Source organism: Malaclemys terrapin, chromosome 8, assembly GCF_027887155.1.
Source record: "Malaclemys terrapin pileata isolate rMalTer1 chromosome 8, rMalTer1.hap1, whole genome shotgun sequence".
In the NCBI taxonomy this organism is placed as follows: domain Eukaryota; kingdom Metazoa; phylum Chordata; order Testudines; family Emydidae; genus Malaclemys; species Malaclemys terrapin.
In genome coordinates, this window is record NC_071512.1 from 98,263,204 (window position 1) to 98,288,488 (window position 25,285).

The following is a 25,285-nucleotide window of genomic DNA, read 5'->3' on the forward strand; positions in this document are numbered from 1 at the left end:
CAGAGTTAAATGTAGAGTTTAATCTTGAAACTCCCCAAACTGCAATGTTTTCCCCACTTCCATGTCACAATTTTGATTCCAAAGTCATTGTCTCCCAGAAATTAGCTGTTAACTTCATATTTCACCCCTCCCATAAATTTATTCTCCTTTCTTTGTTAGGGTCTATCCACAGCACTTTGGATACACCTCACCCTGTGAACTGTATGTACTACCTAGATAAGGATTAGTATAGCACCATTACAATCAAATGACACTTTACAAACAGATTAGTCACTCATACTTGCTTACCATAGTGATGACTTCAAACTCTGACGCCCACAATGCTTTCTACTAGCAGTAGAACCTGACTGACTAGAATCTCTCAAGCTAAGTAAGTTTCAAGTTCTACACTGCTGGTGGTGTTGTGCAGAGTGCTACTGAACTGAAGAGGCAGTTGGGCTAAGTGATAATCAGTTTCTGCCACTGGGGATGCTGTACAGAGCAAGACTTAAGGAGAACCATTTCCCTCAATGTGTTATGCATGTCACAGGCATTAGTTAAGGATGACGTCAAAATTTATTTGAAAAAATTGTGTATAGAAAATATACATTAGAATGATCATCACTCCACCTCTTGGGTCTAGCACTCTCCTCTCCCAACACGAGTAGCTATAATTTGCTGCTATGCCACTGCTGTTTTAAAAAATATCAGTCTCCTTTCTCCAGACACAAATTCATATTGATACTTCTACCAACTTTACCACCAGAAAAAAAGGGAAATCTGCCTACATCAATAGGTATTCAACAAGTCCCAATCTTCCATGGTCAGGCATGCGTGCTTCTGCTTTGAAGTTCGTTCTCTCTCTTGTTCAGTTAAACCTTTCTCTTTATTTTTCTTTAATTGGTGGCTAGCTGCAGCCTCCTTTTTCAATAAAGGGAAATGGCAGTTTTGTACTTCATCCTTATAGAACTGCAAGTTTTCAGAAGCTTTTGCTTTAGTCTGCACCAATGTGCACTTGACTGGTTCTTCTATCCTGCGTCTCTTTCCATCTACAAAAAAACCCAAAACACAGTTAAGCCTGCTCTCTAATGCAATATTGGCACAAAAGCTATTCATCATTTGTTAAGCCATGTTTAGTACAGCTACAAAGCCTTAATATTTAGAAATAAAAGCAATTTTTCAATATTTGGCTGTATTTAATCAATACAACACATAAGATTGTTTTATATTATTCATTCATTTTTGTTGGGAGATGTGCTAATCAGATTACAAAGGGAGGATTTTGTGCTTAATTTAATCACTTTATACAAAGGCAGATGACCAAGCTGAAAATGACCTGGGTTACCAGATTCCAGCTGCCTCAAGAACTAACCCAAAACCCACTGAGGCCAACAGACTCCCATTGGTTTCAACGCACTTGAGCTTAAACTGTCAGTGAATTGGATTTACCTATGTCATATTCCATCAGATGAAAAAAAATCTATTCACTAAAAGCAAGGTCAATCACTTTTTAGATATTTTGTAACTTTAAAGATGTTGTATAAGTGAAAAACGTTCAGTTTCACAAGTGGCTGCAGGTATACATTCCATATGCCACTTTATTTTTTTATTTTTTTTTTTAATAAATTTAGTGTAAAAATAATGTACAAGTTTAATGAACAAGTTATTCAGAGCCTCACACAGTTACGTACAGAACTGCTGAGCTGCCGTTCTGGACTTCAAGTTTTCCTTGGGCTTGACAGTTTTCATAGCCAACTGCTCCCACTGCAACACTGTCTGAAACATGATTTAAATTATTTTGAATTATTTTCTTAAAAGAAATGATCATCAGAAACAACTCTACACCTTACTCTTTAGCTTTTTTATGCCATATTACCCATCAAAGATGACTTGTATAGCAACATCAGTTTTCAGTAAAAGCTTTAAGTATTAGCAACCTAAGTAAAATATTCCCTCCTCCAATTCTTATGGACACTATCTTATCAAACAGGAATTCTGATGCATATATGAAGCAAGATGAAGGACCGTCGAGAAACAGAAAAACACCTGCAACTAACATGTCCCCTTACAACACTTCCATTACAGTAGGAGTCTCTATGGTTGTGATTCTCCTCTTACACGCTGGAGCTTCTGGATGGGCAACTTTAAGCTGCATTATAGAACTTTGAGCCACATTTGGATGGTACGGCACACACAGAAGTTGCACCAGTTTAACTAGATTGATTTAAAATCAATTTAATTTAACTAGTGCAACTTTCTTCCCCCAGACATGGCCTTAGACTTGGTCTTCACTTAGAAGTCAGATCAACATAGCTATCTCAGTCAGGGGTGTGAAAAAACTACGCCCCAACAGACATCGCTATGCCAACCTAACCCCAGGGTAGACTCAGCTATGTCAATGAATACTTCCATCACCCTAGCTACCGTTGTTCAGGGAGGTGATGTTTCTATATCACTGCAAAACCCCTTCAGTTGCTGAGTCTACACTGTGCAGTTATGCTGGCATAGCTATAGGGATGTGGCTATGCCAATATGGTCTCTGCAGTATAGATATACCTCAGTCTGTTACAATGAAATTCCTGCAGTTGTAATTTCCCTAACAGAAGGGTAAGCAGAGTGTGCTGTAACATCCAAATGTGGCTCAGAGGTCTCTAATGCAGCTTAAAGCTGCCCATGCAGAAGCTCCAGCATGCAATGCTTCATTTTGCTTCAAGTGGCCTTAACAGTCTGAGCACATTATTTGACAAAGTGAGAATACCTGCACTCTGCTTTATTCTCTGCAAATTTATGTTTGATCCTGGCTGTCAGCAGTCAATGCAACCTCTGGATACTTCCTCAGGCATGTAAGAATGAAGAACATGTTCATTCTCTAAGCTCTTTATAACATCTGTTTTCTCAGAATGAAATATTAAAAAGATATAGAACCTCACTGGGTGATGTGAAATGATTTGTGACTGAAAAGGACACACTTTGGTTTGGTTAAAAAAAAAAATTAAAAAAAGAACATACCTGCTCTGCCCATCCCTCTGTTTTGCAGTTACTATGATCAAATTCTTTCAGAGGCACTTTTGAGTGAACTAAGCTTATTTGGGTCTGGAGCCTCTGAATGACTGCCTTAACATCCTGGTGAAAGAAGGATATAAAGCAGACTATGTAGAAGAGCATTTGATCATGTTGTATATATGTAACAGACTTGGGTGGAAATTCTGTTTTACCTTGAGACCTGTTTCAGAAATATCCAAATAATTCAGCTTCTTGAAAGAAAAAAGGTATCCAATTCCCGTATCAGTGATTTCAGGGTTACCTATAAAATCAAAAAGGTTAGATTAAGTTGCATGACTATATAGGTGTGTTCTGCAAAACCATTTTTTTTTTAAAGTATTAAAATGTAGGTGTGGAAAAAAGACAATACAAATGTTATACTAGCAAGCAACCAATTATTCCCTTGGTAAATATTTTATAAGCTATTCCGGCACATTTATATTAACATGCTCCATGTTTTGAAAGTTATTTGAAACTGATTTTTTTTCTCTGCAGAGCAAAATTAAGCTTTCATAGACAACTTCAATTAGGTTAAACATTATAAATATATAAGCCATACTTGTGCATATGTAAATATACATTTATTGCACACGAAAACTAATGTTCTTTTAATGTAAGGTTGCAAAGTCAAGCACCAAAAGATAGGAAATGCCAGGGTTGAGGCTGCCTATGCAACCTTAATGCAGTCCCGTGAGGTGTATGCATTATGAGCCAGTGTTTAATTACATGGTTGCATATTTTTCATTCAGTGCATGGAATGGAGGCTGCTCACTTAATGAGCAACTATTCAATATTTTCTTTTCTCCTTGTTGTTCAAAGTGTGGCCTATACTTTATTTACTGCGTAATATTCAAACCTATTCTGAAGACAGAATTATTTTTCTCATGAGCTTTTCTATGGCACTTATCACAATAGTATAAGTGCTTCACATATTTGTTAATGTTCACAATATCCCTGTGAGAAGAGGGGGAATTATTATCCCCATTTTACAAATGAAGTACTGAGGCACAGAGATTAAGCTCAAAAGTATCCACGCATTCTGAGTGGCTAATTTGAAACAATTAGGACCCGATGTCTGAAACTATTTAGCATTATATAGCACTTTATCTAGTCAAAGCTCCCAGTGACTTCAGTTGTAGCTGTGAATGCTCAGCACTTCTGTAAGCCAGTCACCAGGGTCTCAGGTTAGGCACCCAAAAAATGAGGAACATGCAAATAAATAGTCACCTGTGAAAAGTCAGACTTTTCACATCTTGCCCATTATCACACAGGGACAAAATCCAGTTCTCCAGCACAGTATTCAACTACCTTAACTGAGAGACTGTCCCTTCTCTTTCTGTAGCCTCCTGCCTCATTAACTACACATCTTCCAACTTTTGCAAATGAAGCAGGGATCCGACCAACATCAGTCTCTTTCAAAATACAACCCTGACTCATTCCCAAAGCAGGTCCGTGCAGTGCACTGAATGAGAGGTGCTGTGGGGAAAAAAATAGTAAGTGCTCATGGAATTAAAGACTATCATATTGCATACTCACAAGGGGGCCAAATTAGGGTTACACAGACAGGAAACACTAGAATTAAGGCTAACTTTTGAGTGCTTGACTTTGCAACCTGAAGTGTTTTTAAAATAGCATTTTGTATGCAATTTCTTAGGTTTCCTAAAAAAGCGAAATAGAAAAAAAAAATTTAATCAGGCAGCTTCCTCTTTCATACTGCCTGGTCCAGTGGGGGCAGCATTGAGAGCACGGGGGAAACGGACTCCCTGATCTCACTTCAGGTGCTTAGACCCTGCATGGCGCAAAGCTGCAATTGCAGGGAAGGTTCTGCTCAGCACAGATGCAATTGTAGGGAATTTAACTGCTAAAATCTAAAAAAAAAATGTGTCTAATGAGCATGTGCAAACTGTAACTTTTCAAAGGCTTATAACTTGGCAAAATTTGGGCAGATTTTCAACATGGTCAGCAAAAGGCACACCCCTCAAAGGCCACCATCTTCCAAATTTCAGGTCCCTGTTCCAGAGCATGGAGGTGATAGAGCTTTTCAAAGCAAAGGTAGCCAGAATTTTTTAACATGGACAAAATAACATTTTTCCCTAGCCTTGTTCTTGGAAATGGCTGAATGATTCTGGCTGAAGTTTTCCAGAAGAAATCAGACACCGAGCATAGAATATTTCACCCCAACTGGATAGTCTGGTAAAGTTATAAGCAACTGAGAACACAGGATAGGAAGTGACAGGCAACCTTCATAACAGCTAGTGCTGTGAGCTCCACCGATAATCAGTATCCTTTGTTAATGTCAAGTTCAGAAAAAAGAACAGGAGTACTTGTGGCACCTTAGAGACTAACAAATTTATTAGAGCATAAGCTTTCGTGGACTACAGCCCACTTCTTCGGATGCATATAGAATCCACGAAAGCTTATGCTCTAATAATTTTGTTAGTCTCTAAGGTGCCACAAGTACTCCTGTTCTTTTTGCGGATACAGACTAACACAGCTGCTACTCTGAAAAAAGTTCAGAAAGTTTTCTTTTGATGTTGTATTTGAGACTAAGATGATGGACACCTTAGTCTTGTTCTCTGTGTAAAAAGTTTACATGTTGAATAGTCACCACCCTAGCAGAAAGACTAGACAAAGGATGATATTGTCAGGTTCATGTCATATTTATTAGTAGTAAAATGCAAAACTTAGATTATAAATTCAGTGCTGAGTCACTCAGCTTGGATATTGACTAGTTCAAGTTCCACTTTGGAATGCATAAATGTTCATTTAAATGGTGTATTTATGCCAATCAAGGGCCTGATTTCTGCTTTCACTAACTTCGGTGCAGCAGGATAAGGCTATAGATGCAACACGTGAATTCTGGCAAGCTGTCAATGAAGTCCTTGTTTGGACTCCTGATGTTGGGGCTAATTTTGAACAATTGTTTCCTTTCAATATTAACTAGGAGGAACCCTAGATGAGAAGTAACTATGTGTTTCTAAATGTAAATTATGAGGCACTTTGACATACTTACAAGACAAATCTAATACAGAAAGATTTTCCAGTCCCCTTTTCATCACTCGAACTGGCGCTGTCATTTTGCGAAGACCTGCATCTGACAAACAATTATCCTTCAGGAGGAGCCGAGTTACACTAGGATAAGGAATGTAAAGTTAGTTTATAAAGGAATAATTTCAAAGTTTTTAGTAAAATTGTTAGCATTTCATGTGAATCTTCCCCTAACACCTGCTCAATCTACCACTCCTTTGCTGATATTAAAAGGACTAATAAAACAAGAGGCCTCTGGTATTCTCCCTGTTCCCGCTGAAGGCTCTGCTGAAGTAATTGCCTTACAAACTATTGCCAAAATTTCACTGACACAGGCAACACTAGAACACAACAGCTTGATGACACAGGCAATAAGATTCTTTGTAACCTGAAGTTAAGGACAATTAGGCTTGTCAATTTCAACCCCATTCAAAACTGGAGAAGTAAAATCCTTGCTTGACATATAGGAAAGGACAAAATTGGTAGGAGATACAAGGAAGGGTTGCAAAGAAGAATAAATGAAATCCCCCAAAATTTATAGATATACTTCCACGGCATCCCTTTAAAACACAACCTTGAATCAAATGCATGGAAGTCTTATGTAGTAACAACAGTTATTAATTAACAAACACAGTTAACCTATCTAATAAAGTTTCACAATATTCTACCTTTTAGATCTCTGGAAGCTTGAAAAGACTGTTATATAAACATTTTAGCAAACACATACTGGACAAAATATGTAAGTTAGGAATGTCTCATGCTGACATACTGATTCAGTTAAAATGATTATTTTGATAAAGTTTTCTCCCAAAAAATCAATAAGCAAATTTAATAGGGAAAGTCTACAGCAGTTGGAAATTAAGTTTTGCAATAATGAGTGTATACTATAAACAGAAAATGAAAAATATACAAAACAATTGGTCTTTATGTTGGATAGTAGAGTACTTTTATTTCAACTTTCATAATTGTAGATCATATCTAAAGACTCAGTACATGCCTGGTATCATGCAATTTGTTTTATTAGTTCTGATGTATGCTTTTTTCACCTGAAGAAGAGAATTTATAAACAACTAAAAACCCCAATAAAAGTGCTTGTTGCCTGTGAAACTTTCCTTTAAAGAGACAGTGTGATTCTGTGAATTTCTTGGTGATGGAAAAGAAAATGCTGGTCAGTTATATATATCAATAAATTGGTACCTAGACAGAGCTTCTTTGGTGATATGTTCTAGCAATTCATGGTTATCTCCAAGTTTACAACAGGAAAGATCCAAGCAGGTCAGCTCCCTGAAAGACTTAATTTCTTCAAGTTTTTCAGAAATAACCAGATATCTGTAAAGAGCAGAAAGCTATCAACGTTTAGATGCACAAGAGGTATAGTCCTAGAAGGTGCCGACTCTCTGCTATGTGAAAAATGCCCCAAATGAGCACAGTCTCTTCTTATCTACCCAGGCTGCAGTCCATGTGGAACACATGCTCAAGTACTTACTCAATGTCTTATACCAACATTGTGGCTCAGATCTGACTCAAAAAGTACTTGCTCTGTAACTAGTGACTTCAACTTGCAAAGACAGCTATTATTACTAGATCTCAAGCTATATCAGTCTAATTCCAGCAGCACAGCTTGCCAAATGGTAAAACTGACGTTTCATGGCCAAAGACAAAAACCTTGATTAGTGAAATAAAGAGAACACAAAGATCCTACAGCAGAAGCCATCTTTCACCCACGAAAAGGACAATTCACGAGTAGACTGGCAAAAAATTTGATCATTTGGAGGATGAAGTGACACCTGGTACGTGTGATTTTTTTTATTAAAACTTTCCTATATTGCTCATGTCACCTTTGGCATCCAAGAATGATGTGCCTATATGCTTTGATTTATACTGATTCATATTTAAAGGACTGAAAAGTCCATAAACTCTGTGAATGTACCAAAAAAAACCCCTAAATTGTTATAGCATAGGAAGGTACTTCACCAGGGACAAGGTTTTAGAGGGGTATAATCCTATTTTAAGCCTTGTAAGGAGAAATGTTTCTTGTTGAGTTAGAACTTGTCCAGAGAAGAGTGGAGAGGGATAACATCCCTGGGCAAGGTGTATTTAATATGGAGGGCATGCAACACATCTAGATAAAAATAGTAATTAATAAAATGTAGTACTAGTCTTCTGACTTCAAAACCTGTGATATAATTACAAGACTATCCTTTTCTCCCCCATATCTTGGGGGTACTGATACCCTTAAAATGAAATGCAATAGTAGACATGGAACCTCCCAGTGGGACTGTGTGCTTGTCTCTCTCACCAACAGAAGGTCCAATAAAAGATATTATTACCTCACCCACCTTGTCTCTCTAATACCCTGGGACTGACATGGCTAAAACTATCCTGCAGACAATAAGGTAGGTATGTTCTGAGGATTAGGTTTTAAAGCACCATACAAGTGCTAGGTGTTAGCATGTTAAAAATAAAGCTGCAGGTTTTATCCTTCAATTCAGGTTGCAGAATGTGTTCGTGTGGATTTGGAGGATTAACTGGCCGTATTAGGGGTTTTGCATTACAGATACAAGAATTAAACCAAATGCTATTTACCAACAATATTTTATGGAATGAACAAATATAATTTAATAATCCAAATCAAGGAACTGTTTATATTTAAGTAAAAAAATGGAAACACTTAAGTAAAAACACTAGCAGAGCCTCACACATTTATGTTACTCAATGCACTTACCTATTCTGTAAACATAATGAACAAAGCACCAGACTTCCATAAGCCTCAGTAAATTTTTGTAGTGCTCTGAGTCCTGTAACTGGTTCTGTGAACTTTTGCCTTGCTTCTGCAGCAGAAAACAGCTTTTCAGCAATCTGCTCTGGAAAGCCAATCAACGAATCAATATGATCAACATTGTCAGAAATGTAACCCAACACTAGGCCGAAGAGAGACTTGGCTGAGTATCGGAGATTCCCCTCCTTAGTATAAGTAAAGATGAAATGATCTGTTCTCTCTCTCCTTGCACTGTCATCTTCTCTGTTCATACAAAGCTCCACAGAGAATCCTTTAGAAAATAGTCTAAAAGGCCTTGGTTTTGGAGTGGCATTTTTTACAGTGCCAGAACCCTGATTTACCATATACAGGTGCCCATTTTCACGCACGTATATTGGGCCTGTATCCAAAAGGCTTTCTGACTTGAGGCAGTAAGACATTCCCCTTTACAGTTTCTGCAAAAACAAAAGGAGAGCCAGATAAATAATTGAAACAAATTATACTATTTTGGAAATATCAATTCCAAGTTCATTTCCTTTGGTGCCCTAGGCAGCAAATGATAGTGTACCCATATGGTATCGTGACAGTGTGGCTGCGTATGATACATATACACCCCAGCTGCCAGCAAAACAAATATGGGACTAGAACTCAGGACTTTTGCTTCGGAATGACAGGTCTTTTCCACACACCAGTCCTCCTTGATCATCAGTACTAACATGGTGTTGCTCGGATTCCATTTAGCAGGGCACCATGCTTGCTATACCTTACGCACTACAGTACTCAGTACATTACAACTGGTGCATTCATATAGTCCTGTACGCTGCCCCTGGGGCCTGCCCGTTAACATGCTGATCGATTAGGGCTGCGGGAAATGGTGAGAGCGCTACAGAAGTTTGTCTCGTGCACCACCTCCTTGCTCCACGCTGCAGACCTGGCGGCGGGGCTTTCATCGGCGCTGCCCTGCCACCGGCTCGGCCTGCAAACGGGGACACGTCTGCCCCTCTCGGCGGCGCGGCGCGGCGCAGAGCCGCGGGACTCGGCTTTGTCTGACGCTGCGATGGGCTCGGCGCAGCCCCCTGGCGGCCACGGGCGGTCGGCGGCTGTTTTCTGGGATGCAACAGGCGCCGCTCGGCCCGGGGGGCTCCTGCGCGGAACCTTTCCCCAGCGGGGCGTTTGCTGCCCCCCTGCTCCGGGCCGCGCCGCGGGGCGCAGACAGGCCAGGCCGGGGGGTGTCCGCTCCGGTCCCTGGCGCCGTCCGGCCGCGGGCTCGGCTCAGCCGGCCCCGGCCCGGCCCCCTCAGCCCCCCTCGGGCGGGGGCCGCTCCCAGGCCTGGCCCCTGGCCGGGGTAGGGTCGTGCCCCTCAGCCCCGCTGCTGGCGGAGCAGCGCCCCCTGCCCCGGGCCCGCCCCGCCCCGCCCCGCGGGGTCCGTCGCTCCGAGCCTGGGGCTCTCGCGGGCGCTGGGAAAGTTTCCCCGGCCCCGGAGCCGCTCGGCCCGAACCCCCCGACCGTCACCTACCTGGCCCCGGGCACGGGCCGTCCCGAGAGCCCCCGCTCGGCGCGGCCGCTCGCAGGGGCCGGGGCGCGACACAGGCCAGTCCCACCCCGGGAGCGCCCCGGGGCCACAAAGGGGAGAGCGGGGGCGCGCCGGGGGAGCTGAGCCAGGGGAGCGCGCGCGCGCGTGCGTGCGCGGGCGGAGAAAGCGGCGGGGAGCCCCAGGCGGGAGCGCGCGGCGTCTCCACCCCAGACAAGAGGCGAGTCCCGGAGCCAGGGGCGGGCACCCAGGGGAGATGTGGGGCTGGGGTGACAGGATAATGGAGGGACTGTGGGAGGGAGCCCGGGGTATGGGGCAGGGATGTGGGGCATTGGGGGGGCGCTCTGGGATTTGGAGGGGACATGGGGAGGCGGTGAGGGGATATGGGGAATTGGGAGGGGGCTCTGGGATTTGGAGGGGACATGGGGAGGCGGTGAGGGGATATGGGGAATTGGGAGGGGGCTCTGGGATTTGGAGGGGACATGGGGAGGCGGTGAGGGGATATGGGGAATTGGGAGGGGGCTCTGGGATTTGACGGGGACATGGGGAGGCGGTGAGGGGATATGGGGAATTGGGAGGGGGCTCTGGGATTTGGAGGGGACATGGGGAGGCGGTGAGGGGATATGGGGAATTGGGAGGGGGCTCTGGGATTTGGAGGGGACATGGGGAGGCGGTGAGGGGATATGGGGAATTGGGAGGGGGCTCTGGGATTTGGAGGGGACATGGGGAGGCGGTGAGGGGATATGGGGAATTGGGAGGGGGCTCTGGGATTTGACGGGGACATGGGGAGGCGGTGAGGGGATATGGGGAATTGGGAGGGGGCTCTGGGATTTGGAGGGGACATGGGGAGGCGGTGAGGGGATATGGGGAATTGGGCGGGGGCTCTGGGATTTGGAGGGGACATGGGGAGGCGGTGAGGGGATATGGGGAATTGGGAGGGGGCTCTGGGATTTGGAGGGGACATGGGGAGGCGGTGAGGGGATATGGGGAATTGGGAGGGGGCTCTGGGATTTGACGGGGACATGGGGAGGCGGTGAGGGGATATGGGGAATTGGGAGGGGGCTCTGGGATTTGACGGGGACATGGGGAGGCGGTGAGGGGATATGGGGAATTGGGAGGGGGCTCTGGGATTCGGAGGGGACATGGGGAGGCGGTGAGGGGATATGGGGAATTGGGAGGGGGCTCTGGGATTTGACGGGGACATGGGGAGGCGGTGAGGGGATATGGGGAATTGGGAGGGGGCTCTGGGATTTGGAGGGGACATGGGGAGGCGGTGAGGGGATATGGGGAATTGGGAGGGGGCTCTGGGATTTGGAGGGGACATGGGGAGGCGGTGAGGGGATATGGGGAATTGGGAGGGGGCTCTGGGATTTGACGGGGACATGGGGAGGCGGTGAGGGGATATGGGGAATTGGGAGGGGGCTCTGGGATTTGGAGGGGACATGGGGAGGCGGTGAGGGGATATGGGGAATTGGGAGGGGGCTCTGGGATTTGGAGGGGACATGGGGAGGCGGTGAGGGGATATGGGGAATTGGGAGGGGGCTCTGGGATTTGGAGGGGACATGGGGAGGCGGTGAGGGGATATGGGGAATTGGGAGGGGGCTCTGGGATTTGGAGGGGACATGGGGAGGCGGTGAGGGGATATGGGGAATTGGGAGGGGGCTCTGGGATTTGGAGGGGACATGGGGAGGCGGTGAGGGGATATGGGGAATTGGGAGGGGGCTCTGGGATTTGGAGGGGACATGGGGAGGCGGTGAGGGGATATGGGGAATTGGGAGGGGGCTCTGGGATTCGGAGGGGACATGGGGAGGCGGTGAGGGGATATGGGGAATTGGGAGGGGGCTCTGGGATTTGACGGGGACATGGGGAGGCGGTGAGGGGATATGGGGAATTGGGAGGGGGCTCTGGGATTCGGAGGGGACATGGGGAGGCGGTGAGGGGATATGGGGAATTGGGAGGGGGCTCTGGGATTTGACGGGGACATGGGGAGGCGGTGAGGGGATATGGGGAATTGGGAGGGGGCTCTGGGATTCGGAGGGGACATGGGGAGGCGGTGAGGGGATATGGGGAATTGGGAGGGGGCTCTGGGATTTGACGGGGACATGGGGAGGCGGTGAGGGGATATGGGGAATTGGGAGGGGGCTCTGGGATTTGGAGGGGACATGGGGAGGCGGTGAGGGGATATGGGGAATTGGGAGGGGGCTCTGGGATTTGGAGGGGACATGGGGAGGCGGTGAGGGGATATGGGGAATTGGGAGGGGGCTCTGGGATTTGACGGGGACATGGGGAGGCGGTGAGGGGATATGGGGAATTGGGAGGGGGCTCTGGGATTTGGAGGGGACATGGGGAGGCGGTGAGGGGATATGGGGAATTGGGAGGGGGCTCTGGGATTTGACGGGGACATGGGGAGGCGGTGAGGGGATATGGGGAATTGGGAGGGGGCTCTGGGATTTGGAGGGGACATGGGGAGGCGGTGAGGGGATATGGGGAATTGGGAGGGGGCTCTGGGATTTGGAGGGGACATGGGGAGGCGGTGAGGGGATATGGGGAATTGGGAGGGGGCTCTGGGATTTGGAGGGGACATGGGGAGGCGGTGAGGGGATATGGGGAATTGGGAGGGGGCTCTGGGATTTGGAGGGGACATGGGGAGGCGGTGAGGGGATATGGGGAATTGGGAGGGGGCTCTGGGATTCGGAGGGGACATGGGGAGGCGGTGAGGGGATATGGGGAATTGGGAGGGGGCTCTGGGATTTGACGGGGACACGGGGAGGCGGTGAGGGGATATGGGGAATTGGGAGGGGGCTCTGGGATTTGACGGGGACACGGGGAGGCGGTGAGGGGATATGGGGAATTGGGAGGGGGCTCTGGGATTTGACGGGGACACGGGGAGGCGGTGAGGGGATATGGGGAATTGGGAGGGGGCTCTGGGATTTGACGGGGACACGGGGAGGCGGTGAGGGGATATGGGGAATTGGGAGGGGGCTCTGGGATTTGACGGGGACATGGGGAGGCGGTGAGGGGATATGGGGAATTGGGAGGGGGCTCTGGGATTTGGAGGGGACATGGGGAGGCGGTGAGGGGATATGGGGAATTGGGAGGGGGCTCTGGGATTTGACGGGGACATGGGGAGGCGGTGAGGGGATATGGGGAATTGGGAGGGGGCTCTGGGATTTGACGGGGACATGGGGAGGCGGTGAGGGGATATGGGGAATTGGGAGGGGGCTCTGGGATTTGGAGGGGACATGGGGAGGCGGTGAGGGGATATGGGGAATTGGGAGGGGGCTCTGGGATTTGACGGGGACATGGGGAGGCGGTGAGGGGATATGGGGAATTGGGAGGGGGCTCTGGGATTTGACGGGGACATGGGGAGGCGGTGAGGGGATATGGGGAATTGGGAGGGGGCTCTGGGATTTGGAGGGGACATGGGGAGGCGGTGAGGGGATATGGGGAATTGGGAGGGGGCTCTGGGATTTGGAGGGGACATGGGGAGGCGGTGAGGGGATATGGGGAATTGGGAGGGGGCTCTGGGATTTGACGGGGACATGGGGAGGCGGTGAGGGGATATGGGGAATTGGGAGGGGGCTCTGGGATTTGACGGGGACATGGGGAGGCGGTGAGGGGATATGGGGAATTGGGAGGGGGCTCTGGGATTTGACGGGGACATGGGGAGGCGGTGAGGGGATATGGGGAATTGGGAGGGGGCTCTGGGATTTGACGGGGACATGGGGAGGCGGTGAGGGGATATGGGGAATTGGGAGGGGGCTCTGGGATTTGACGGGGACATGGGGAGGCGGTGAGGGGATATGGGGAATTGGGAGGGGGCTCTGGGATTTGGAGGGGACATGGGGAGGCGGTGAGGGGATATGGGGAATTGGGAGGGGGCTCTGGGATTTGACGGGGACATGGGGAGGCGGTGAGGGGATATGGGGAATTGGGAGGGGGCTCTGGGATTTGACGGGGACATGGGGAGGCGGTGAGGGGATATGGGGAATTGGGAGGGGGCTCTGGGATTTGGAGGGGACATGGGGAGGCGGTGAGGGGATATGGGGAATTGGGAGGGGGCTCTGGGATTTGGAGGGGACATGGGGAGGCGGTGAGGGGATATGGGGAATTGGGAGGGGGCTCTGGGATTTGACGGGGACATGGGGAGGCGGTGAGGGGATATGGGGAATTGGGCGGGGGCTCTGGGATTTGGAGGGGACATGGGGAGGCGGTGAGGGGATATGGGGAATTGGGAGGGGGCTCTGGGATTTGACGGGGACATGGGGAGGCGGTGAGGGGATATGGGGAATTGGGAGGGGGCTCTGGGATTTGGAGGGGACATGGGGAGGCGGTGAGGGGATATGGGGAATTGGGAGGGGGCTCTGGGATTTGACGGGGACATGGGGAGGCGCTGATGGATGCCAGGAGATGATAGAGGTCTGTTAGTGTAATTGCCCTGTACTTCATATTTTCCAAAGTTTGGACTAGATTAAATTTAAATTAAGTGATGGACATCCCTTCCCAGGGAAATGATTCCAGAGTCAACCTCACCCTTAGAAAACGTTTCTTGTGATTCAGCCTAAATTATCATGTGCTCAGTTTCATCCCACTATTCTTCAACTTTTCCATTGACATCCCTAAATGATTCTTCTCCTTCTTTGTTGGATACCTTTCCCAACACTTGTAGGCAGTTAGCCACCCTAGTCATTGTTCTATTAAATATTCTTTAATAAGTCCTTCCAGACTCCTAATTATTGTTGCCATTCGCTCAATTCCTTGAAAACTGTTTATATCTTTTTGGTGTTCAGCTCCCTACAACTATCCATTATTTGTCTCAACAAAGCCATATGGAGAGAATCTATCCGCTCCCTGTTCTGTGACATAATGCCTCTGTGTATTCAACCCAAAATGACATTGGCTTTTTTTAGATGTCTTATCACCCTGCCAGCTCACATATAATTCCTTGTTCACTCTCATGACAAAGACCCGGGTCCTGTATCCACATAGATCTCATTGCAGGATTAGGGCCCAAAATACCTACAATGGGGAAAGAAATAGGGAAACTGAAGAGATACTGAGGAAATAGGGGGAATACCAGAAGGGGAAAGTCATACTTTAACTTATAAAGACATTTATTGCAAGGCTTAACTATTTTTTGTAAAGTTCTCTGGGATTCTTAGGTTCTACAGAAAAGCACAAAGTACTATAATTATATATTATCATTTATTAGTAGTTTGGCTACTTTGGCAGCACTACAGCAAACACTCATGATTTTAAAAAATATTTTTCTTAAATCCTTGTCACTATATTTCTTAGTCAAAAACACCTATGTTCTAATTATGTAAAATGCATTTTCAAGCGTTTTAATAAAGAATACAATTAGAAATGCAAGCAGCTATTCTTTAGAACTGGAACTATTTGTGGGCAGCAGTGTGGTGTGAGGGGACTGTTTTGACTGTAACTCAAGAAATATCGGTGGTTGTATCATAGAGATCTTAAAAGAGATAGACTAGAGTGTTGCTCATAAGAGTGTAACATACTTTCTCTGAATTCCTGTTAGAGACTGAATTTGGCTGCTAGGCAACAAGAGGACAGACGCTCCCATTCAGTGATATTCTAAGAACGTTTCTTTTGGGTTTTTTTGTTCTCATGCAGACCAACAAGAAAGGATGAAATCAACAGATCTGTGCCTTAGCTCTCCAGGGGCTGAAGTTGTTCTAGCCACATCAAGTGATGAAAAATACCCCCCTGAAAACATCATTGATGGGTAAGATTTGATGTTTGGTTCTTTATGTAAGTGAAGGTTGTTGGAGAAATAAAGTGCTTTGGTGTCATTAACATTCATTTGTTCTATCACTGGATTTTATGCTATTATGTTTTTATATTGTTATATTATTATTATTAATAAAAGAACATTAAGGTGGCAAAGTGAAGCACTCAAAAGTGAGGAATTACCAAAATTAAGGTTGTCAGTGCAACTTTACTTTGGCCCCTGTATGTATATGCATTATATACCATATTTAATTACGTGACCACATACTATTTTTCCACAGGATACGTGCCTTAATCAGTGCACAGGATGGCCAGTACTCACTTAATGCACAGCTATTCAATATTTGTTTTATCCCTGTTGTTCAGTTTGTGGCCCTATGCCTAATTTACTGCACATTATTCAGAGCCTCCTCTGAAGGTTAGGAAAGATAGAAAATGTGGCAAAAGACCACCTTGGCTTAACCACGAGATCTTGCATGATCTAAAAAATAAAAAGGAGTCATATAAAAAATGGAAACTAGGACAGATTACAAAGGATGAATATAGGCAAACAACACAGGAATGCAGGGGCAAGATTAGAAAGGCAAAGGCACAAAATGAGCTCAAACTAGCTACGGGAATAAAGGGAAACAAGAAGACTTTTTATCAATACGTTAGAAGCAAGAGGAAGACCAAAGACAGGGTAGGCCCACTGCTCAGTGAAGAGGAAGAAACAGTAACAGGAACCTTGGAAATGGCAGAGATGCTTAATGACTTCTTTGTTTCGGTCTTCACCGAGAAGTCTGAAGGAATGCCTAACATAGTGAATGCTGATGGGAAGGGGGTAGGTTTAGCAGATAAAATAAAAAAAAGAACAAGTTAAAAATCACTTAGAAAAGTTAGATGCCTGCAAGTCAGCAGGGCCTGATGAAATGCATCCTAGAATACTCAAGGAGCTAATAGAGGAGGTATCTGAGCCTCTAGCTATTATCTTTGGAAAATCATGGGAGACGGGAGAGATTCCAGAAGACTGGAAAAGGGCAAATACAGTGCCCATCTATAAAAAGGGAAATAAAAACAACCCAGGAAACTACAGACCAGTTAGTTTAACTTCTGTGCCAGGGAAGATAATGGAGCAAGTAATTAAGGAAATCATCTGCTAACACTTGGAAGGTGGTAAGGTGATAGGGAATAGCCAGCATGGATTTGTAAAGAACAAATTGTGTCAAACCAATCTGATAGCTTTCTTTGATAGGATAACGAGTCTTGTGGATAAGGGAGAAGCTGTGGATGTGGTATACCTAGACTTTAGTAAGGCATTTGATGCGGTCTCGCATGATATTCTTATCGATAAACTAGGCAAATACAATTTAGATGGGGCTACTATAAGGTGGGTGCATAACTGGCTGGATAACCATACTCAGAGAGTTGTTATTAATGGTTCCCAATCCTGCTGGAAAGGCATAACAAGTGAGGTTCCACTGGGGTCTGTTTTGGGACCGTCTCTGTTCAATATCTTCATTAACGACTTAGATATTGGCATAGAAAGTATGCTTATCAAGTTTGCGGATGATACCAAACTGGGAGGGATTGCAACTGCTTTGGAGGACAGGGTCATAATTCAAAATGATCTGGACAAACTGGAGAAATGGTCTGAGTTAAACAGGATGAAGTTTAACAAAGACAAATGCAAAGTGCTCCACTTAGGAAGGAAAAATCAGTTTCACACATACAGAATGGGAAAAGACTGTCTAGGAAGGCGTACGGCAGAAAGGGATCTAGGGGTTATAGTGGACCACAAGCTAAATATGAGTCAACAGTGTGATGCTGTTGCAAAAAAAGCAAACATGATTCTGGGATGTATTAACAGGTGTGTTGTGAGCAAGACACGAGAAGTCATTCTTCCGCTCTACTCTGCGCTGGTTAGGCCTCAGCTGGAGTATTGTGTCCAGTTCTGGGCACCGCATTTCAAGAAAGATGTAGAGAAATTGGAGAGGATACAGAGAAGAGCAACAAGAATGATGAAAGGTCTTGAGAACATGACCTAAGAAGGAAGGCTGAAAGAATTGAGTTTGTTTAGTTTGGAAAAGAGAAGACTGAGAGGGGACATGATAGCAGTTTTCAGGTATCCTTCATAAGGAGGAGGGAGAAAACTTGTTCACCTTAGCCTCTAAGGATAGAACAAGAAGCAATGGGCTTAAACTGCAGCAAGGGAGGTCTAGGTTGGACATTAGGAAAAAGTTCCTAACTGTCAGGGTGGTTAAACACTGGAATAAATTGCCTAGGGAGGTTGTGGAATCTCCATCTCTGGAGATATTTAAGAGTAGGTTAGATAAATGTCTATCAGGGATGGTCTAGACAGTATTTGGTCCTGCCATGCGGGCAGGGGACTGGACTCAATGACCTCTCGAGGTCCCTTCCAGTCCTAGAATCTATGAAGACAGAATTATTATGCAGCCCTATGCTCTGGGTGTCCCTAAGCCTCTGACTGCCAGATACTGGGACTGGGCAACAGGGGATAGATCACTTGATAATTGCCCTATTCTGTTCATTGGCCACTGTTGGAAGATAGGCTACTGGGCTAGATGGACCATTGGTCTGACCCTGTATGGCCATTCTTATTAATTTCCTTATGGATTTTTCTGTGGTGCTCCTCACTATAGTATCTGAATGCTTCACAAATAGTACTTAATTTTCACAACATCCCTGTGAGATGAGGGGACATTATTATCCCCGTTTTACAGATGGGGAATTGAGACACAGAGACAGTAAGGTAAAAAATGTCCAATAATTGTGGGTGCCTAATAGGAGACAGCCTGTGGCTTGATTTTTCAGAGTACTTAATATTTTATTGCACTTTATATGTTTAAAGCACATCTTCCATTGACTTCAGTTGCAGCTGTGAGTGCTCAGTCCCAGGATCTAAAGTTGGCACCCAGAAAATGAGGAATCACAGTTGCCATCTGTGAAAAGTTTGGTTTAAGTGACTTGCCGAGCATCACATAGGAAATCTATGACAGAGGTAGGGATAGAATCCATTTCTCCAGGGCACCATTCATCTGCCTTATATATAAGACCATCCTTTCTATTCCTGCAGTCTTCCACTTCATTCACTAGACACCTTCAACGTCTGCAACAAATGAAGCAGGGATCCTACAGACAACAGCCTCCTTCACCGAACAACCCTGATTCATTCCCAAAGCACCATCCATCTTGTGCACTGAATGAGGCAGGGGTTCTGTGGAAAAATAGTACGTGGTCATGGAACTAAGACTGTATCATAATGGGTGGGTCAGTTGTGGTCTAATGTGCAGGTATGAATTGTCTAACTGTGCCAGAATTTTTTGTTATTGAGAAATGCAGCAGAAAGGAGAAGGGAGGGAATGACAACGAAGCTAATCTAAATAGGCTCTTCCTAGGTGAGAGTCACTCAAACCCAAATTTTAGACAGGCTGTTGAACTGAGTGGCCTGTGAGATTCAAGTATCTGGGAATATTCTGTGATGAACAGACTTGCGAGCAGTAAAGGAAATAGAGGCTGTTTGTAAGAGAGAGAGAAGATATGGTAAACATTGATATTGTAATGGATCTTCAGATATATATTGTTCCTTTTCAAAGGAGCCTAACTAGAAATTACTTTGCAGATCTCATTCTTTTATAAATATATCATACTTCATGTAACAAATAAAAAGTCATGTTGCTTTTTTTTAACAACAGAAGTTCAGAAACGTTTTGGACAACAACAGGAATGTTCCCCCAGGAATTCATTATTAGTTTTCATAAATGTGTAAAAATCAGCAAACTCACAATCCAGTGTTACTTAGGTAAGAACGCAATGTATTTTCATGTTTTAATTTTCACAGTAGTATCACATTCTGCAGCTAATAGTTTAAAAAATAATCCACAAGAATGTAGCTAAGCCAGCAAACCAGTGATCCTTTGAGGCTAGTATGTTGCATGAACTAATTGTAGAAGCAGGATATGCTGGAGAAAGACGAACATCTTTCCTAATAGCCCTGGCCTTTGTGCATTATATCGTTATAATATGTTGAGGAGGAGAATTATTTTCCCCGACTTGAGCTAGTGATTGATTTATGCCTTGAAGCATGAGGATAAATTGGCCTGATAGTTTAGTACAACAAAGTTACATTAACTAGGTTAAAATTATTTATCTTATAAATGATGATCATTAATAAATAATTTGCTTCAAACAATTCTGTAAATTGTTTCATCAAAAAGTATTTTCTCTTTATCTGTTTTAAATGTGTTGCTTTTTAATTTCATAGTATGAACTTCTATGTCCTTTATTTACATTTTGTCAAATTTCTGTAATCATGTGAGAAAAGATATTATGAAAGAGAAAGTACTTTGAGCCCAGGAACTTAGGAACTCAAGCTTTAGCTGATCTTGGCCAAATCACTTAAACTTTCTTCTTCAGTTTCCCCACCTGTAAAATGAGGATGATGATAAGATTACCTACCTACCCAACAGGATACTGTGAAAATTAATTAGCTAATGTTGGTAAAATTCTTTGAAGATGAAAAGTGATGCATGATGTTAAGTACTGTTGTTATTAGTAAAACAGTAATATGAAACTAGGAAGACTTCAGTGCTCAGTCTATGCTGATTTCTTTTTAAATATATTTTAGTGCGGAGTTTGAGGATTGAGAAAAGCTTATCTAAAGATCCAGTAGCTTTTGAAGTGTGTATCGAAAAAGGTAAGTAATCAAATGAGAAGCAGCTCTGATTGGGTGGAAATTATGTTGGCCTTTATCTATTTGCTCATTGTCTTAATATCTTTACACCATTAGAAGAATAAAGTTTATAACATTTGTTTGGTATACTGGAAAGGATTGTGATTGGCTGTTTTTATTACTATGGATATAATCCATAAAAAATTAATATTCCATCAATGTTACCAGAGTGACATGCTGGAAATCCACATGAAAATTATATGTGAAAAAACAGTGTGACTTGAAACAGTATAGCAATAGAACTGCCTTGTTAAGAGACAAAATATTTTCCAGAGCACAGCAATCTAAATCATGATAATGTTAAATTGGGTACTGCTGTGTGCTCAGTAGGTATTTGAGGATGCGGCAGAGGTTGATCTTTGTTTGAAAACTTTCACTCTTTTGTTAGTTTCTCTCAACCCTGAGTTTTGTAAATTTAGGTTTGTATTTGAATTTTCATTATTTAAATTATCAGGAAACCCTGTTTTGTTTAAAAAAAATAAAAATAAAAAACCATAAACTGTTACACTATGGGCCTAATCCTACAATCACAGATGCATACAAGTACTTTCCTTATGAGAGTGGTCCTACTGATTCCAACAGACTGCTCACAAGAAGTAGAGTTGCTGTGTATATAAATAGGGCCCTACCAAAGTCATGGCCATGAAAAACGTGTCACAGACCGTGAAATCTGGTCTCTCCCTGTGAAATGTGGTCTTTTGTGTGCTTTTACCCTATATTATACAGATTTCATGGGGGAGACCAGCATTTTTCAAATTGGGGGTCTTGACCTAAAAGGGAGGTTTTTTGGGGGGGTGGGGAGGTCGCAATATTGCCACCCTTACTTCTGCACTGCCTTCAGAGCTGGGCAGCTTTAGAGCAGCGTCTGTTGGCCGGATGCCCAGCTCTGAAGGCAGTACCCCGCTAACAGCAGCGCAGAAGTAAGGGTGGCAACACCATACCATGCCACCCTTAATTCTGCCTTCAGACCTGGGTAGCCAGAGAGTGGCGGCTCTTGACTGAGGCCCCAGATCTGCAAGGAGTAGCGAAGTCAGGGTGGCAATACTATACCATGCCATGCTTACTTCTGTGCTGCTGCTGGCGGCAGCTCCGCCTTCAGAGTGGGGCCCTGGCAAGCAGTCGCCTCTTTCTAGCTGCCCAGCTCTGAAGGCAGCACCACCGCCAGCAGCAGCGCAGAAGTAAGGATAGCAGTACCGCAACCCCCTTTACAATAACCTTGCAACCCCACCCCCGACAACTCCTTTTTGGGTCAACACCATGAAATTTCAGATTTAAATAGCTGAAATCATGAAATTTATGATTTTTAAAATCCTATGACCATGAAATTGACCAAAATGGACCATGAATTTAGTAGGGCCCTATATATATAAATGTTTGCAGAACTGGGTTCTGTGTTGGCTCCTTTGACATCAAGTGAGAATGGTGGCATAATGAAAACTAGAATAGTAGAAAGTTTAAAATGTTAGAGCTATATTTTATGTTATCACAGTAGTTGTGATATAATTTTTGACATTTACTAAACCCTTGTCTAAAAAGACAAAGGCCTGGATCCTGCAGATGTTTTTGCATGTGCTTAACTTTAGCATAAGCCCTAAAGGTAAGCATGATGTGCATAAGTGTTTGCTTGATCGGAGCCGTTGCCTATCCACAAATAATACTAAAACACTGAAAGTATGATGATGATAAAGAGTCTGGTGGCACCTTAAAGACTAACAGATTTATTTGGGCATAAGCTTTCGTGAGTAAAAACCTCACTTCTTCGGATGCATAGAGTGAAAGCTACAGATGCAGGCATTATATACAGACACATGGAGAGCAGGGAGTTACTTCACAAGTGGCGAACCAGTGTTGACAAGGCCAATTCAATCAGGGTGGATGTAGTCCACTCCCAATAATAGATGAGGAGGTGTCAATTCCAGGAGAGGAAAAGCTGCTTCTGTAGTGAGCCAGCCACTCCCAATCCCTATTCAAGCCCAGATTAATGGTGTTGAATTTGCAAATGAATTTTAGTTCTGCTGTTTCTCTTTGAAGTCTGTTTCTGAAGTTTTTTTGTTCAATGACAGTGACTTTTAAATCTGTGATAGAATGACCAGGGAGATTGAAGTGTTCACTTACTGGCTTGTGTATGTTACCATTCCTGATGTCCGATTTGTGTCCATTTATTCTTTTGCGGAGGGACTGTCCGGTTTGGCCAGTAAGTGAACACTTCAATCTCCCTGGTCATTCTATCACAGATTTAAAAGTCACTGTCATTGAACAAAAAAACTTCAGAAACAGACTTCAAAGAGAAACAGCAGAACTAAAATTCATTTGCAAATTCAACACCATTAATCTGGGCTTGAATAGGGATTGGGAGTGGCTGGCTCACTACAGAAGCAGCTTTTCCTCTCCTGGAATTGACACCTCCTCATCTATTATTGGGAGTGGACTACATCCACCCTGATTGAATTGGCCTTGTCAACACTGGTTCGCCACTTGTGAAGTAACTCCCTGCTCTCCATGTGTCTGTATATAATGCCTGCATCTGTAGCTTTCACTCTATGCATCCGAAGAAGTGAGGTTTTTACTCACGAAAGCTTATGCCCAAATAAATCTGTTAGTCTTTAAGGTGCCACCAGACTCTTTGTTGTTTTTGTAGATACAGACTAACACGGCTACCCCCTGATATATGATGATGATGAGCTGTTTAAACTGCATAACCATATACCACATGTAAGAAAAATGGAAAACATTAAATTATGTGACAAGATTAAATGTTCATTCCTGTGTCTTTGAATTATATTTAGTGTACTGAGGATGTTATGAAGAACTGTGCCAACAATATGGGGTCTTAATCTCAGTTTGTCCCTTTATGTCCTATTCAAACAGGAATAACTTAATTCTAATCTCAGCTGTGTCACTGATTCACTCGTTGACCTGAGGTGGGCCCTTTAATCTCACTCTCTGTATGCCCAGCTATAAAATAGGGCTATTTATTATTTGTAATACTTATAATTCCATAAATGACAATTGTGAGGATTGATTGTTTGTAAAGTACTTTGAAGATAAAAAGCACTATATAAGTGCTAAAAGTACTACTTGTATATTTTATCTTATACTCAAAAATTAAAAGCATATTTGAGTAGTATAATGCAACACAGTTTTTTTTTATGTCCCATAGAGACATTTTAAAAACCAGTTTAATTGCTTGTATATTTAAATTGGAACATTACTAAAATTGTTTGTATTCTTTAATCGGCTTGTTAATAATTTTTGCATAAAATGTAGACTCACAATCCTTAACTTCCAGGAACTTTCGAGTCCAGTGGAAACTTATTACAGCATTGTATATATATTAACTCATTGTTTGACATAACATTTATTTTCTAGATTTACAATACACAGAAGGGGCGCTTCAAACGGAAGAATTTTCTGTGAGTACATTCAGCATTAGTGCCACATGTAGGAGGGGTGGATAGACTAGTTAAAAATGCCTTCAATTAGCGCAACTCAATACATATTATTTTAGAGGTTTAGATACATCCCTAGGTCTTGGATATGTGCTTATACATTATGGTATAAAAATCCATATAGCTAGAGCTCCTAACTTTGCTAAATATTTATCTGAAGAAGTGTGGTAATCTTTCTTGGCCCAGCTATTGTCTTGAAAGTTTCATGAGTTCCAGGGCTTCAAAGGAAAGAGGGGGGCTATTTTGGATTCCTCTAACCCAAGAAAGCTCTGAAAACTGGCATGTAGAAATGTCTTGATCCTTGTGTTATATTTTAAACGTTAAACTTCTTTGCAGAAGCTTGTTGAACATGTGTATTATTACAATGAAAATAATAAGCTCCTTTTCTCTTCTACAGCTTCCTGAATTCCAAGCTACCTACTTGCGATTCATCATCAAATCTGCCTTTGATCATTTTGTTTCAGTGCACACAGTGACGGCAGAAGGAGTAGCAGAAAATATTTAAGACCAAATTTAAAGAATTGCCTCAAAAATTATTTGTAATGATATTTGTAGCATAAAGGATATATTTATTATTCAAACATTATATTAAAATGGATTTTTAAAATATGGCTCCAGTATGTCATGTGTGTCGTCCCCCTCCACCCCACCCCCCAGCAATTTAATGTGTAATGCAGTACAACTATTAACTCTGGTAATACATTTGTAGTTTTCCAATGTAGAGTACAAATGTAGAAGAATTGCTTTTTGCTTAACCATTAACATAGGAGTATAATTGATTCCACTTCTGAATTGCAGTATGTTGAGATTAAAAGGCTATTTAAGATACATTGTTTTAAAATGCCATTGAATATTTGTTTCTCTGTAAAATATTTCCCTCACAGAAAAAATAAAAGTCTGAAATAGTCAAACTTGAAGCCATTTCCCCAACCCTAAAATATGACCTTCCAAAATTCATTAGCTTGTGGTACTCCTGATCAGCTGAGAACCCTAGGTAAGAAAACAGGATGATT

At 43.7% G+C, this 25,285-nt stretch overlaps 2 protein-coding genes across 3 annotated transcripts; one reads left to right on the forward strand and one right to left on the reverse strand.

The window, feature by feature from the left end:
- Positions 1-536: 536 nt before the first annotated feature.
- Positions 537-10,412, reverse strand: LRRC42 (leucine rich repeat containing 42). The gene is made up of 8 exons (XM_054037071.1): positions 10,323-10,412; positions 8,774-9,261; positions 7,246-7,377; positions 6,035-6,153; positions 3,195-3,283; positions 2,989-3,102; positions 1,671-1,755; positions 537-1,028 (listed from the first exon to the last, which is right to left on the reverse strand). Exons 2-8 carry the CDS (start codon positions 9,244-9,246, stop codon positions 769-771), a joined length of 1,272 nt encoding a protein of 423 aa, XP_053893046.1. The 5' UTR covers positions 9,247-9,261; positions 10,323-10,412; the 3' UTR covers positions 537-768.
- A 60-nt stretch (positions 10,413-10,472) lies between these two features.
- IFT25 (intraflagellar transport 25) lies at positions 10,473-24,883 on the forward strand. Of its 2 annotated transcripts, none has more exons than XM_054037081.1 (6): positions 10,473-10,557; positions 15,975-16,086; positions 19,787-19,893; positions 20,719-20,787; positions 24,193-24,236; positions 24,670-24,883. In XM_054037081.1, the coding sequence occupies exons 2-6, from the start codon at positions 15,989-15,991 to the stop codon at positions 24,775-24,777; spliced, it is 426 nt and encodes a 141-aa protein (XP_053893056.1). In that variant the 5' UTR covers positions 10,473-10,557; positions 15,975-15,988; the 3' UTR covers positions 24,778-24,883. The 2 variants fall into 2 exon arrangements, with proteins under 2 accessions (XP_053893056.1, XP_053893055.1); XM_054037080.1 differs by lacking the exon at positions 10,473-10,557 and adding an exon at positions 14,720-14,756.
- Positions 24,884-25,285: the final 402 nt, after the last annotated feature.